This window comes from Mytilus galloprovincialis, chromosome 7, assembly GCF_965363235.1.
Source record: "Mytilus galloprovincialis chromosome 7, xbMytGall1.hap1.1, whole genome shotgun sequence".
Lineage (NCBI taxonomy): Eukaryota > Metazoa > Mollusca > Bivalvia > Mytilida > Mytilidae > Mytilus > Mytilus galloprovincialis.
The window spans coordinates 82,769,217-82,786,461 of record NC_134844.1 but is presented as its reverse complement, the minus strand read 5'-3'; the positions used below and the strand labels follow the sequence as shown (position 1 = coordinate 82,786,461).

The 17,245-nt window shown below is 30.7% G+C and overlaps 1 protein-coding gene across 4 annotated transcripts in view; it reads right to left on the bottom strand.

The window, feature by feature from the left end:
* Nucleotides 1-3,430: 3,430 nt before the first annotated feature.
* LOC143083806 (tectonic-1-like) overlaps nucleotides 3,431-17,245 on the bottom strand; it is a 28,373-nt gene continuing 14,558 nt past the window's right edge. The window contains exons 6-15 of one of the 4 annotated variants that reach the window (XM_076260176.1): nucleotides 16,132-16,250; nucleotides 15,112-15,205; nucleotides 13,940-14,011; nucleotides 12,723-12,776; nucleotides 9,618-9,793; nucleotides 9,081-9,206; nucleotides 8,069-8,304; nucleotides 6,834-7,044; nucleotides 6,060-6,206; nucleotides 3,431-5,644 (exon numbers count right to left, since the gene is read on the bottom strand). In XM_076260176.1, coding sequence (XP_076116291.1) covers nucleotides 5,390-5,644; nucleotides 6,060-6,206; nucleotides 6,834-7,044; nucleotides 8,069-8,304; nucleotides 9,081-9,206; nucleotides 9,618-9,793; nucleotides 12,723-12,776; nucleotides 13,940-14,011; nucleotides 15,112-15,205; nucleotides 16,132-16,250 — 1,490 coding nt within the window. In that variant the 3' untranslated portion in view covers nucleotides 3,431-5,389. The remainder of the gene's footprint in view (nucleotides 5,645-6,059; nucleotides 6,207-6,833; nucleotides 7,045-8,068; nucleotides 8,305-9,080; nucleotides 9,207-9,617; nucleotides 9,794-12,722; nucleotides 12,777-13,939; nucleotides 14,012-15,111; nucleotides 15,206-16,131; nucleotides 16,251-17,245) is intronic. The other 3 variants (XM_076260177.1, XM_076260178.1, XM_076260180.1) reach the window with 3 other exon arrangements.

Sequence of the window (17,245 nt, the reverse complement as noted above, 5' to 3'; positions counted from 1 at the left end):
GGGCTAAAGTAATAGTTACCAATCAAAAACCTACCTGTGATTACTCATTCCTTGAAACTTTTTGGGTATTAAACGAATATGAAAATAAAGTTTTTGTGTACGGTGTACAACAACTTAACTATACACCGTACATAAGGATTTATGTGGTCAGCTAAACACCGTACATAACGCTTCTTTAGGGATAAAATATCGAAAAATAACATATGTATGAAAGATTTCAATGCCAATTATTGAAACAGATATACTTATTACACACACACATTGACCTTCTATCAGAAAAAGAGTTGCAATGAATATAGAATTATATCGGATGAGACGTCGGCCAACCTCTTTAACAAGTATTTGCAAATGCTTTTAGCTGTCCCTCTTGTTTTGGGAAAATAATGAGACATCTCTAATCATCATCTTACGACCAAATCATTTCTTAAAACAGCAATTATGCTTAAATTGAAGTACACATTGATATTATGTGAACAAAACATAGATTTTTCGTTACCGTATTAGATCAAAATCGCTCACGCCGCTTGGTTAATACCTATATCCACTGTACGATGATACACGTTGAAAGTATCTTATCATAAATCTTCTGATTCAAACCATAAAAATCTCTGAATTTGACTTATCAAGATGCTTGACTTTTTTATTGACCATATATTTGTTACTTTGGAGGAAGTGCTTTTCAACAAACAATCGACATTCCCTTCGGAACCAGCTGTGTTCCTCTTCTTGCCGACTTCTCACTTTTCATATTAGACTGACTTCATATAGAGAATGAATAGAAGCTAGCATTATACTCATACTTCACTTTTCGCCATATAGATGATGTCCTCTCACTAAATACATGTACTTCTAAATTCGGTTACTATGTTGAACGCATCTATCCCGTCGAACTTGAGATACAGTTAAGTCTGTCTCATGTATTGACTTACATCTAGAAATTGACAACAAGGGTCGGTTTAAAAGAGAAACTATTTTATCTTCCAAATTTTTAAATTTCCATTTCTATGTCGCAACATGCAAGCAGCGCCTGCGTATGGAGTATATCTCTCTCAGTTATTCTAGGGCTTATAATTTCTATCATGATTTCCTTGAAGGGGGTTGCTGATCACCTCACAAGGAAGCTAATAAATCAAGAATTCAAAGAAATCATTCCTTAATTAATTTTACAGACGACATCACGAGTTGTTGTCTTAGGTGACGAAACATAATGTTCCAATTAACTTTAACTACAATTCTATAATTATTTTATTTTTTTTTTAACATGAATACGTCATTTCATTTTGTACTAATGAGTTTGGATGTTCCTCTGGTAACTTTCGCATCTCTTTTACGTTTTACCTATCCTCCTTGGCCCAACTGGCTTTTTGGCTTGCACATGTTTGGTAAAGGAGAAAACCAAATGGTACAATCCCTTTCCAGAGTCTGGTCATACCAAATAAACATATCATAAATACCAGGATTACATTTTGTATTTACGCCAGACGCGCGTTTCGTCTACAAGAGGATTATCAGTGACGCTCGAATCCAAAAAAGTCAAAAAGGCCGAATAAAGTGCGAACTTTTGTACTGAGTATTGAGGACCAAAATTCCTAAAAGTTTTGCCAAATACAGCTTTATGGGTTATCTATTATCTATTCCTGAGGTAGAAAAGACTTAGTATTTAAAAAATCAGTCCTTGATTTATGATGCAGACCATTTCTGAGTTCCATACCACCAAGGGTGAAACGATTTTGGTCAATCCACTTTACCATCTAAGATAGGTACATGGTTGATCATATTCACGAGTCTTCTGCAGGGAGAGGATACCCATACTGTGTATATACTACCTTTTTAGGGAATAAACATGTAGAGGGCAACAGGTGCTAAGTGCGAAAGTAATCTTTGACATACGTCTGGGGTACAACAGAACATCTTATAACTGTTGCTGGATCTCTATTTTAGCAAAGGACAACAGTTTGAAAGTGACCACAACTTCTTTAAATGGACTTATTGTCCAACCTTACTCTTACAAAGCAACAGGAGTTGTTGGATACCGGTAATGCACTCATTTCAGTGCCTCTCAAGGAGACTGTTGTTCTTTCAATTAGCAAAGGTAAGTTGCTTGTTCCTCCTTTGGGAAAACTTCAAGAAGACGGGCTTTGTGTACAAGTGACTTTTCACTCCTAAACAGGTTATTCCGCTACATAAAAGGCTCTTATCAACCTTCAAAAGATTAAAACAAGAGTTCAGCTGGTGGTTCTAACAATTCTTCCTTTTATACAGTTGAAAAACCTTAAGTGGTCAAGAGGAAGCAGTCATATAAATGATGTTCCGCCCCTCCTCCATTAATGTTTTCCCAGGAGGAGGAGGAGACGATTCCTCATACTCACATGTCAATGACGAGGGATCCAGACAGAAATCTCTTGCTGAGACTGAGAGAAGAATGTCACAATTTCAACTGAAATATTATAGAGTGCTGAATTATTCTTTGGCTCCACTTTTCTATTCTCACGTTTTTCTTCCGTGTAATATACCTCTCCTTCCTGTATAGGCATATGATAGTAGTGTAAAATTTCAAGAAAGAAACCAACAGATCTTTTATTGATTAAATTCATTTTTGGTATTGAGGACCAAAATTCCTAAGTTTTGTCAAATACAACTAAGGTAATCTAATCCTGAGGTTCAGAAGCCTTAGTATTTCAAAAATTCAAAAGTTTGTTTATTTAAGTAATGGCAGCCATGTGAGCTTGTTGACAGATTGGGGAAAAAATATATTAGAAACCCTAAGGTCGATCAGGATAACTTATATAAATAGATCCTTTGGTAATATTTCAGTGGTGTCAGACTTTTTCTAGATTACAAAAGAAAAGTGATGGAAATGGCTGAAATATTGATGGCATTCCCGATAAATGAAAGTGTCCTACCCTGAAAATTTAACATTTAAGCTATGCAAAAGTTTCAAAATATATTGCATTAACCACATTGGCTAGAGGTATAGGGAGATGTTTGAGATCTCAAAAATAATTTTTAACCCTTCACATTTTTGTGTCTGTTCCAAGCCAGAAACATCTAACCTTTTCATATTTTGTATCATGTTCATAATCCATTCAATTCTCAGTTCTTTTTAAATTACATTGTTATGGGCTGAATCACTTAGTTCTCATTTTATAAATATCTGTTTCCAAGTCTTGTTGCTTTAGATGTTTAGATAAACATAGACAATATACTTTGTAGGCAGTTAAGAATTTATAAATACTGGATTTGTGTTTATTGATATTTAGACTACTGAAGATCTCAATTTCCATTCTTTTATGGTTATGATAGTCCAATTCTTTCTTTGGTCTAACTAATGCTCTTCATTATTGCAGGAAATAAAGGTATATATCAACATTGTTATCTCCTTTTGTATGTTGTTTTACATGTCTTTGTGATTCAAAAATAAAAGAAACCATTTATACAAAATATAAAATATATTTATTCATTCATTAATATATCATCTACAAATATGGACGGATTACACATTACACATTTGCAATATATAACATTATTCACCATTCATCTTACACAATAATGACAATGAAAAGAATACTTTTAAAACATTTCTTAATATTTCTAAATGTTCTTATTTTATCTATGCCATAACTTAGCCTTAACCTCTGTAATATTTAATGGATCATACAATCTCTCAGTTTTAAACAGTTTGTGGGAAAAGAAATGGTTTAAGGGGAATACCAAATACCATTTATAACTTGATAATAAGCATAACAAATTTAAATGATATGTCATGGAACATTATGACTATAGTAATTAAGTTAGAAGATGCGAAATAACATACACATCCACAAAAAAATATTAAACATTGACATTGTTTTAATAACTTAAAAAAAACTTGGAGCAGATCAATAAATAAAAACACTTACAAAATGCTGCATTAAATATATAAAGAATAAATATAAATGTATATGTACAATTATTAACATTTTCACAAGGCACTCACTCACATTATATACACATACATATATGCAAATTATACATTTCTGCTGCTTTTTTAAATATCTGTGATAAAAACAGTACTAAAATTAAAAATAAAAAAAATAAATAGAGGTAATAATTTATTCAAAAAAAATATTTTTAATACAAGATTCTATTTTCTCATTTATATTCACTTATATTCTTTCCATTTCAAGTTTACAATATTTAAATTCAATATTCAAATTTATATTCAAAAAATAAAATATGTTAAGAAGAGTTTCTTCACTAAACTAAAAAAAAGTTTTGTTGAGGCAGAAACAAAAAATTGTCATGTCTTTAAACCCTAGATGTATAATAACATAAAAATGGTAAATTCAAACACTTTTGAAATATTATAATCGATGTTAAAATAGCAAAAAAAGAATTTTATTTAAACTAACAAAAAGGCATTTTTTTCTGAAATTAAGTTTTGCATAATATAAGTTTTAAAACCCATTAATTTATCTGACATTGAAGATGTCTTTTGGGATTCACCATTATACATGAATGCTTTCATTTTGAATTTATAGTATCACAAGTTGTCAAAAATTATCCCAGAAGAAGTAACGGCAATTGGTACGTCGAATCACTGTCAGAACATCTGAATACCAAACAGTCAAATCATTAAAAAGTCATCTAACACATTTATGCTTATATATTTAAAATTTATTAATTGGTATTTAAAATCAAAACTGTCCATTTATGACAATCATTCTTTATTGGTAAATTAGTCATTATAAGTTCTTAAAGGTTGTTACAAAACATTTTCACAGGACATAATTTAGGACATCACTTCAACAATGCTTTCGTACCTTCATACTAGTACTGTAATTTCATATGTAGGTATACTTAAATCTAACATTTGTACCTTCATACTAGTACTGTAATTCATATGTAGGTATACTTAAATCTAACATTTGTACCTTCATACTAGTACTGTAATTCATATGTAGGTATACTTAAATCTAAAGTTTTTATTGACAACAATTCCATATTATACACAGATATAACCCCTTCTTATAATACACAGATATAACCCCTCATAATAATACAGATATTTTGTCTTAAGTTTTGCTGAAAAAAGCACCAACATATATGTTCACTATATTTTCTGATAGATGATCTATGAACAGAACAAAATTTGGATTCATTAATATTCGTTGGATACTAATTTTCATGGATTTCGTGGGTACAGGGGAATTACAAATTTTCTAAAGGAATGTATGCTGACTTTGCCAAAACCACGAAATTAAATATCCATGAATATGCAAGTTTTCCTCAATCAATGAAAATAAGTACCTACAAAAATACCTGAATCCACAGTATCCAGCACTATAATGGTTAAATTCATGATATCACAGATCAATACGGAAACAGAAAAACCTAAAATCTATTTATGCTACACAAACACTGTATTGACAATAATTGTAAGTAAAGCTATACAAAACAAGTATGGTCCAGCAAGTCTAATGGAGCTTCCAGTACCAGTACCAAAAGGATAGAAGAAGTCATTTGGTATTTTAGCAATAAATATAGGGGCATCACCAACAGCTCCAGTGGCTGGGGCTGATACGTCTACAAAAGAGACAGACTGACTGATCTCAAACGACTGATCTACATTGGCATTTCCTGGCTGGCAGGTACTTCCTGAACACTGTCAAGTATAAAAATCACATTATAAACAATAGCTGCACAAAGAAAATTAACAAAAAATTATATTCCTGAAATGCCAAGTCACTTTTTTAAGACTATCTTGACTATAGATAAATCACAAAATTCTTTTATTCATATTTAATTTAAAAACCAGATTTTTAATAGGTCCCACTGGCCAAAAAAGTCTCCAATTTAAGATTTTTCTTATTATCAAACTCATCTACAGTTTTCACACCATAAAATTGCATGTTTTGTTAAAATGTATCAATTAACAATTTAAAAGTCTTTTGAATATTGCTACCGGACAGCTTCCAGCAATCAAGGTCTACTACTACAAGATCACCAAGACAGATTGTAAAGATTAAATGAAAGTAAGGAGAAATATCTGATGACTAATGGGAAGTTATAATACTTACAGTGTAGGTAATTGTTTGTAATTTCTCATAGATGAAAGCCACTCCGAGTATCTTTGCCTGAGGATTAGCTTTAGAACCAAGACTTGAATACACTACCTGGATGTGCATTCCCATAGATAACTGACATGATGGACCATCCAAATTTTGCTGGAAAAAATGAGTACAATATTAGTACAATATAAGTGTGTTAACAAACACATAGGTCATCAGGACATTCATGTCCAGCATACTACAAAATCTCAGTATATCACTACTTTGCACATGTTCTTTTAAGGACTAATTTATGCATTGATTCATAAGGCATAATCCTTGTCAGTTTACAAGACTTGACAATAAGTTTTTGTAATGAACTATGAATAACACATTTGCTAAGGCCAAATAAAAAAGTATGTGTGGTTCCAGTTACATCTGAAAAAAAGTTAGGGTAGATACCGTAGATAAGGATTTTTTTTTATTTCATGTTTTTTTTTTTACATTGAGTCTATGGGAGCAACATTCTGACTTTAACAGTGCTTAATGAAAAATGACAATAAAATCTTTAGGGTAGGCTAATTTTAAGCTGAAAAAGTAGGGACGGTAGGGTTACTGGAACCACACATATATTTTTATTTGGCCTAAATACGTTAACACCAAAAAATAGCCACTTTAAATTAGAGTGGACTCTATTTAATACTGATACATAAATTCTAAGCTTTATGCTAAAGATGTCATTCCTCCTGGAATCTAAAATAGGAACCCAGTCAGCAGTCATTTCTGGTTACCCATTATACTTACTACTGGTGAAGCTCCTGTTGTTCCAGCTGGAAACTGTAAAATAGGAACCCAGTCTCCAGTCTGTTCTGGTTCCGAGTTCCCAAACGTAGCTACATATCTATTTTTAATAGGTTCTACATTGACATAATCATCACTTCCTTCTAAAGCAACGTTGATCATTTGCTGCATAGCAATACAATCGTCTGCCATAGTTGTCGGACCTAGGTTAAAACTAAAAGAAGAATTGGTTCATTTCAGTTTACATTTGTTTTTGAAAATATATACTGTAACACTGTAAGTGAGCTAGCTACATACATTATTTTATCATTTACATTTTCCCCAAGAAATAGCTGTATACCTGTACATAAATAATAAAATAATGAAAAGATTTTCTGATTTTTATTTGTATTATACTCATACAAAATCAAGATACATAACGATCAAAATGTTAGGATTAAAAGAAAGACAACTCCGATGGTTAAAGTTAACAGATCTAGTGGACATGTATGTAAAGACTTAGTTTATTTTAGTCTGGCATTGAAAATAATAAAAAGGCAGAGGATATAATATGGAAAGTCAACAAGAGACCCATAATGCTAGAAACTGCTAAAATCCATCTTCTGTAAAAAATTATCTTTTATGGGTCATTTAATGGCAAAAAAGGTCTTTTTTGTTATGGTACTTCTTTTCTGTTGAACTTGTAGGAGAAATATAGGTTGTATCGAAATGAAAAAAGAACTAAATTGCAGAAATCCCCTAAATTTTACAATTGTTTAGTTTAAGTACAGCTTATTTGAAAATAACAATAAAAGATATATGTCACTGATTAATTAAAAAAGATATTTCAATTTTAATGCTACACAATGGCATTTTTGCATCAAAGGGAGATAATTTGGAGCTTTTTCAATGAAAAAATGTCATCTGAGGCCAAAAGGAATTGATTTTTTTGGGTTGATTTTTGTACCATATCAGCAACAAGTAACAATTAATAGTGTAATAAATAAAATTTATAAGAAAAAAAAAATATTTAAAATTTTTCCAAAATTTTTGGACCCTCCTTAAAAACTTAAAAATATTGTCAACATGCTTTTTTTTTTATTATCAAAGTGTATTTTCTATATCAAAATTGGAATAGTTCAATTTTAAATTAGTACAAATGTTTGTAGGTTGAAAATGAAATAATTGATTTGTTCAATAATTAATGAATTTAAAAGAATTCTGCACGAACAAACATGACGGAATGTTGAAATGTTTACCTTATAAGACATCCAGATCTCATCTCCTGGCCAAAGTTCACTTGTACTCTATTACCAACATCTGTCAGACATGTCCCTGTAGCAGACGACTTAACTAACGACAAGTCATACCCATTCTCAACAATGATATTCCTGTTACCAAATGATTCATTGATATACCGGATACCAGCTCTAACTGGTTTACCAACAATGTAACCAGGGTTACCACTTCTTTCTGTAACATTAACATCATTTACCTAAAAAAAATGTTGTCTTAAAATTTTAACAAGAGTACACACACTGAAAAGTGTCATTTGTATGAACAAACCATTGATGTTATGTAGAAAGTCTTAAAGATCAAGGTTCAACTAAAAAGATTACAGAAACCCAACATTTTTAAAGATCCATGACAATGAGATGATAACGTTCCTTATGTTTGTTCTACCTGGATAAACTATTGTAAATATAAATATTCGAAATAGCTGCATAACCTTGTTTCAAAAGATTTTTTTAAGAGGACATTGTCCATAAAGTATTAAATAATGATCTAAATGTCTTATACAAAGAAAGGCTATGGCATTAAAGGTCTAGAACAGGCAGTGAACACAAGAACATTACCGGTACTGGACTTGCATAGCTGCATGTAATTAATGTATACCAACATATTACTGATCATTCCTTTTCATTGAAGCAAAGAAAACATTGATGAAAATTTTCCTTGAACAATGAATGGTAAGTAAAACCAGAAATGGCTGCACAGCAGATGTAACAATTGCTTACATGCTTCAAAGTTAATTCATCAACATCAAGTTTCAGACCAAATATAAAACCATTCCCTTCCAAAAAGCTAAAGGTCATTCTAACTTACAGATTGACAGAGGAAGTCATGTTGATACTAGATAATTATGCTTTCTATGTAGGTAACACAGGTAAAAACATAGACTTTGATGAACGTTTGTTATATACACCTAGCTCAGCTATGACCTCAAATTCTTGGAAAGTGAATATCTGTGTAAACTTAAGTTATACATACCCCTGTAAACTTTGATGTAAAGGTCTGAGAGAGTGGTAGATTAGTAGTAGTAATATCTTGTAGTACAAATTTCACATCGGCTGTAGATATACCATTAGTCCCATCATAAGTCATTTCATATTCAACCTAGTAATAACAGTAAACATTTGTGCATGTACTACAATTAAAACAAAAATCGCCTCTTTTAAAGATACTACTGAACATTCAATAATTAATTCAAGCGATAGAAATATATTACTGAAACTTCAATTAAGTCAATCAAGCATTTAAAGATACTACTGAAACTTCAATTAAGTCATTTAACCAGTAGAAAGAAATTACTGAAACATTAGCTATTCAACATTTTGTCACCTATTATACTAATTTTACTAGTACAAAAAGTATTTTACTGGATATGTCTGTCAATACCAAGTGTCCTTGTGAACCCTTGCGAATTTATTGCATATTATTCAAAATCTTTCTGCATATTGCTGCACTTAGGGCATTTTTTAAAACAAGACAGTTGAAGACACAGATATCAGACATATTATATATTACCTGTGTAACAACATTTTGACAAGTTGATGTAACTGTATTGTATGTTGGAGCTGGTACCGACCCTGTGGGGAAGGTACATGTGATGTTGTTGCCAGCGCTGTCTCTACACTGTACTGTAGATAGTCCTATATCTATTGTGTACGTGTTATTGTACAGGTCAATTGGAGATGGAGCCACTGAAATCATACAAAGACATAATCAGGGTATTGATAAAAAAATGTTGCCAGACTCATTTCTATAGCCACAAAGAGCCCAAAACAAAATTCTGATTTTATTGAAAGACATCAAACCTGGAATTAAAATGCATGTAAATATTTTGAAATCAGTCCTGCAGAAAGCTTTTATAAATTGTTAAACATTAAATTTAAAAGGTGAAAACAATGTACAGATAGAACACTATAACAAAAAAACAATAAAGTATAATAAGCCATGAATTTTGTGTATATTATTTTCCATATAGAAATAACTAACATTTATCACCTTTTTCACATGTACTTAAATTGAAATAAGGCATATACCATTGATAGCCATTTGTTACTACTACTCTTCTCAAAAGTTTCAGGTTAAATACAGATTTTAGTCCCTAATGTCAGTACAGAGAAATTCTAATTACAGTTCAAAAGTCAAACTGAAAGTGTAGTAATTATGGATTCTAGAAACGAGACATTATTATATATATATATATTATAGTCAAAAGTCTTAGAAAAGAGAATTAAAGGCTTTAGCCAAAAGACATAATACAATCAAATATAACAGATTAAAGTCCCAAGTTTAAGCACAGAGAATCAAAATACTGATTAGTTCAAAGTCTTAGTGGAGAGAAAAACAAAGATTAACAATTTTTAGTAGAGAAATACAGAATAAAGTCCATTTTTAGTAGTGAGAAATACATAGTATTACCCTTATAGATATAAGAAAATGTGGTATGAGTTCCAAAGTCTGAGTACAGAAAAATACAGATAATACCGGTAGTCCAAAGTCGTATGTCCAGAGAAATATAGAACATAGTCCATTTCTAGTAGAGAGAAATACAGAATATAGTCCATTTCTAGTAGAGAGAAATATGGATTATAATCTAAGTCTTAATACAAAGTAGCAATGTCTTATTCCCACACCTACTAACAATGCAATAGTATTACCAGAACAAGTTAAACTCTGTAACATGTTGTTTAATTAACCGGTTTCATATCTCAGGTTGTTACAATGCAATAGTATTACCAGAACAAGTTAAACTCTGTAACATGTTGTGTAATAAACTGGTTTCATATCTCAGGTTGTTACAATGCAATAGTATTACCAGAACAAGTTAAACTCTGTAACATGTTGTGTAATAAACTGGTTTCATATCTCAGGTTGTTACAATGCAATAGTATTACCAGAACAAGTTAAACTCTGTAACATGTTGTTTAATAAACCGGTTTCATATCTCAGGTTGTTACAATGCAATAGTATTACCAGAACAAGTTAAACTCTGTAACATGTTGTGTAATAAACTGGTTTCATATCTCAGGTTGTTACAATGCAATAGTATTACCAGAACAAGTTAAACTCTGTAACATGTTGTGTAATAAACTGGTTTCATATCTCAGGTTGTTACAATGCAATAGTATTACCAGAACAAGTTAAACTCTGTAACATGTTGTGTAATAAACCAGTTTCATATCTCAGGTTGTTACAATGCAATAGTATTACCAGAACAAGTTAAACTCTGTAACATGTTGTGTAATAAACTGGTTTCATATCTCAGGTTGTTACAATGCAATAGTATTACCAGAACAAGTTAAACTCTGTAACATGTTGTTTAATTAACCGGTTTCATATCTCAGGTTGTTACAATGCAATAGTATTACCAGAACAAGTTAAACTCTGTAACATGTTGTGTAATAAACTGGTTTCATATCTCAGGTTGTTACAATGCAATAGTATTACCAGAACAAGTTAAACTCTGTAACATGTTGTGTAATAAACTGGTTTCATATCTCAGGTTGTTACAATGCAATAGTATTACCAGAACAAGTTAAACTCTGTAACATGTTGTTTAATAAACCGGTTTCATATCTCAGGTTGTTACAATGCAATAGTATTACCAGAACAAGTTAAACTCTGTAACATGTTGTGTAATAAACTGGTTTCATATCTCAGGTTGTTACAATGCAATAGTATTACCAGAACAAGTTAAACTCTGTAACATGTTGTGTAATAAACTGGTTTCATATCTCAGGTTGTTACAATGCAATAGTATTACCAGAACAAGTTAAACTCTGTAACATGTTGTGTAATAAACCGGTTTCATATCTCAGGTTGTTGTTCTTTCTTTACAAACAATCAGAATTAATTGCAGATTTCTTGTAGTTTTTGTTGAATTTATCCTAGTTTGATAAGTCAAATGATTGTCTTTGATGTATGTGTTGATCTGTTTATCTCTTGGTGTCTTCAGTTTGGTTGTGTTGTTGGGTTGCTCCCTCAGAAAGCTTAGCACACATCTCTTTTTATTCTCAATTATGGTGGTATCATTTTTTAAGTGTACTGTTAATCCATTTTTTTTTAAAATGTTCAATCAATTATTTTCTGGGTATAGATTTTTTTTTTAAATGGAAATTTTATATGAATACAGCAAGGAAATTATAATCAAAATTACTTTCCATTTTATGTTCTCATTATACAAAATAAAGGGCTAACATAAATATTCCACAAAACAACAGTTCATACAAGCCACACACACTAAACTGATCTTCTAACAAAGACAAGCAACATTAAAAACTCATGGCCAAGATACTCAGATAGCTGTTCATTGTACAGGCACAAAAGGCTAAGTGATTAAACCAGTTGAACCTAAAATTAATTGTTTAAACTGAACATACATATGTCGCTGAAATAAAGATATTAATTAGTGCTTTTCATAGTGGATTGTAAATTAGTACATTTGATGGTGGAATGTAAATTAGTACATTTGATGGTGGAATGTAAATTAGTACATTTGATGGTGGAATGTAAATTAGTGCATTTGATGGTGGAATGTAAATTAGTACATTTGATGGTGGATAATAAGCTTTGGGTTAGGCAAGGTAAGGACAAGCATGCTAGCGATCTACTGTCCTTACAAACCTGTTGTTGGTAGTTCTGTGGTTACTATAGTTACAGTAGTCGTAATGTTAGTATCTGCAAAGGTTAAAGGGCATAAATAATTAGTTTTATTACTGCTCCCACTAGTTAATCATATGTAAACACTTCTTGCATGCAATTAGACTGATGTTAAAAATAAAATTAAAATCAGCATAAAACAATGAATAATTTAGACATTTTGTTGGAAGCTTCCCTGTCCAAAAGTCTTATTATTATTTTGTCAGTAATATCAGGGAAATTTCATTCATTTCAATAAATAAACAAGCTGTGCTAGAGATTTCGAAGATCACAATGTCACCATTTGTGGCAGACTTAAGACTGTATCTCAAAAGATTCTAAAAGAACACAGTGATATAGGGATATTGTTATCTCTGTTACTATATAGAGAAGGTTGCATATCTCTCCTGGTAATGGACTTCTATATCTATGAAACTATGCAAGCAAATTTATAATATGTACTATTTGTGCATGTATTCCCATACATTTTCACTTTTTCAGTGGATATATTTAGTTGCTTTTACAAAACCTTAACATTGCTTAACTCCTTTATGCAATGACAAAAAGTTATTGATCTTAAAGATTCATTTGGCTCCTATGTAAAACAATTAAATTTATACTTCTAATCTTAGTACATTGTATTATTGAAAAAGATAAAAATCATAAATGGTTCATGCAGTATTACTGAAACTTTGTTATGTATGTACACCTAATGTAAGAGGACTAAAAATCTACAATTTAACTATGCTAAATATTAAAATAGGCTGTGTCATATTACACAAAAACAAAAACTAGCCTAGCACATGCATGTGATTATATTTGTAGTTACTGGTCTGCTGAAAATAGATTTTAACTTAGGATAATATCAAAATTATGAGTGTTGTTTGCTTATTGTCCAGTGTTTTAAGAGGAGAAAACTCTGTTAACATCCTGTTCTTTTGGTAGAAATTTCATAAACTTATTTGTAGCTACCCTACTGTAATTCTTTCAATAGCAGATGTTTGTACCCAGATGTTTTAAAAGACCAGATTAACATCAAATTTCATACAGTTTATCTGAAACATGCCTTCACCATGGATTATGCACATGGACTGACTTCAATCGATTAAATCAGCTGAATTTGAGCATAAACATCGTATTAGGTAGATTATCATTGTTAAGTGCAGAGTTCACTCATGTGTGTTTTTTTAGAGTGCTGTTACCTGTTGTAGTTGTGGCAGCAGTAGTCGTGGTTGTAGGAACCGTCACAGCTGCTGTTGAATTATCGGTTGAAACTGAAAATCACCACAATATAAAATACAGAATAGCAAAACAACATACACTAAATACACAGGACTACTGTTTGGTTTCACACCCCAAACAATATGTACACAGAACTATTGTTTGGATTCGCACCAACAAAAAAACACACACAAAATGCACACAGATTTCTTGTTTGGATACACACCAAACATATAAAACCACACACTACTGTTTGGATACACACCAACCAAGTAATTAGCATAAAGAACACACAACTTTTTATTTAATTCAATTACTTTATTGTTTGTTGGGATGTAAATTTTTGACTATCCCCCTATTCATTCCATGAAATAACTATTAACATTTTTTTGTGTTCAAATTAAAAATTTTAAAAGTTCATTGTCATCTTTTTCATGGAATTCATGTGAAATTACATCATTTTGGATCCTAATTTCACTTTTGTTAGGAAAAGCTATTAAATTTTAAAACATGCAAATCTGAATCATGCACTGTGTTATAATTATATATATATAAATATATATATATATACATATATACATGTAAATAATAGCTAAAGCTCTATTTTGCATACAAACACATGCATTGTACATCCTTAAAATAAATGCTCAAATATTTAAACTTCATTTTTTTTTAATTTTTACATTGATTTTTTGCTGACATAATGAATTTAGATCGAGTTAGTATTTATTTCTTTGTCTAGCATCAGTATTATATAATATATTTAAACATGCTTATATGTTTATCATTGTTATCCTAATATTCTGAATAAACTTCCCTTTTTCCGTTTGTTAATTAAACACTGTGTAAATATTAAACACTTTGTCAATTTTCCATATTTCAAATATATGAAGCAAAATAACTTTAGAAGATAAAAATTCAATTATGAGACTTATAGTTATCATATATATCAATTAGTTTTAAAAAATAAATGCAAAGTATTTGAACTGAAGTATGAGTGAAATAAAACTTTGAAACATGCAAATTTGTCATAAAGAATATAATATAGTCTAACAAATAAACAAATGAGTTATTATTTGTTGTGTATCTACACATACCTGGTGTAACAAATACACAAAAAAACAGATGTTATGTGTTGTGTAATTACACGTACCTGGTGGTGACGGGGTGGTGGTTGTCACGGTTGTAGATTGTGTTGTTGTTGTAATAACTGTTCCATTAACAATATACGTAAATAAATAAGGAGTCTGAAAACACATAAACAGATAACATATGTGAACAACATCCCCCAAGATTGGAGAGTGATCAATTTCGTAACAGAAAACATTGTTTTTTTTGGTTTTTTTTTTTCATTTTTTGTTGGAAATACTGATTAAAATGATGCCTTAAAACAAATAAAAATTTCAACACCGATTTTTAAGAGAAATAAAATCCTAATTGAGAAGTTCTTACTAAACATGCAGAGTTTGTGTTATTCTATTTCTAAAATACATCAAAACTTTTTTACTTTTAACATGAATGAGAACTTAATGTATTACAAAGCAGTCAGTTTGATTTTGGTCCACAAAGCACAGGTGACCTTTGGAAAATAAAACTCTTATCACACATACGAGGAAACATGGTGAATCTTTCCTATTTTTCAAATGAAAGCAGAATTTAAATTTGTTTCAATAGGCTAAAAAGATGAGGAAAAACAAGAATGTGTCCATAGTACACGGATGCCCCACTCCCACTATCATTTTCTATGTTCAGTGGACCGTGAAATTGTGGTCAAAACTTTAATTTGGAATTAAAATTAGAAAGATCATATCATAGGGAACATGTGTACTAAGTTTCAAGTTGATGTAACTTTAACTTCATCAAAAACTATCTTGACCAAAAACTTTAACCTGAACTTTGCACTATCATTTTCTATGTTCAGTGGACCATGAAATTGGGGTCAAAACTATAATTTGGCATTAAAATTAGAAAGATCATATCATGGGGAACATGTGTATTAAGTTTCAAGTTGATTGGACTTCAGCTTCATCAAAAACTACCTCGACCAAAAACTTTAACCGGACGGACGAACGGAGGCACAGACGGACGGACGAACAGAGGCACAGACCAGAAAACATAATGCCCCTCTACTATTGTAGGTGGGGCATAAAAACACCAGCAGATGTGGACTTACTGTTACAAGCCTGAATCCTGTATAATACGACAGAGCACTCAATGATGTACTTTCACAGGTAGTCTGGTCTAATGTGGTAAACTGTCTAACACATGAAGATGTCTCATCTTTCAAATAGGCTGAAATGAGTGAATAATACATTGTTATCCCAAATTAGCGTCAATTTACATGATTTGTCAAACTACTATTACCAAGTGACATTCATATTCTGGCAACCAAAATATAATGCACTTGCTAAATAACAAAATATAAAAATAAAAGAGACATATATATAGTATAAGGTGATCACAAATACATTTTAAATGTATAGAGTCAAATCTAACATGATCTGTCATGGTCCTTTTCAGATTGCATAATACAATTCTAATGAATGGAACATTTACTATTATTCTAAAACTTGGGTAACAAAGAAATTTAACTCTTGAACGATTAAATTCAAAAAGGTTCAAGATATTCCCTATGGTTACATTTTTTTTGTACCTTACAAAATGTGTTTTGTCTGTGATAAATTAAATTCAATATCACAAAATATGTTTCAACTTTATCAATATGGTATATATCATACAGTCACGTAAGTTACGCTAATTACAGATCACTTCAAAATATTGGTGAATAAGAATGTACAAAATCAGATATCTCATTCGAATATACAAGAAATATAGAATAGCTAATAGAAGAATTCAAATAGAAATTACTTTTTTTACGAGTGACAGAACAACACATTAATTTGTGTATGCCTATATGAGTTAATTTCAGTGTAGTTTGTCACAAGTTAAATACTTTTCGATATTTAAATTCTTTGATAAGTAATACTTTTTATTACATTGGCAAATGGCTTTTTTTTATGAAAATTAAAGTAGAAAATGTAAGGAACTATATCTTTTTCTTCATGTTTACAATTTGCTTTGATCCAACTTTGACAATGCATATTGTTGTATGAAATCAGAGGAGTGAAATAACCACTTTTATTACACATGTGAAATTATCGATTTTTATTTCACTGGGAAATCAATGTAATTCATTGCAACCAATGTAATAATTGAAAATATTTAATAACTGTGGAAAAAAAATCTTTGCAAAGGAAAATTGAAAAGATATATCAAACTATTATGGA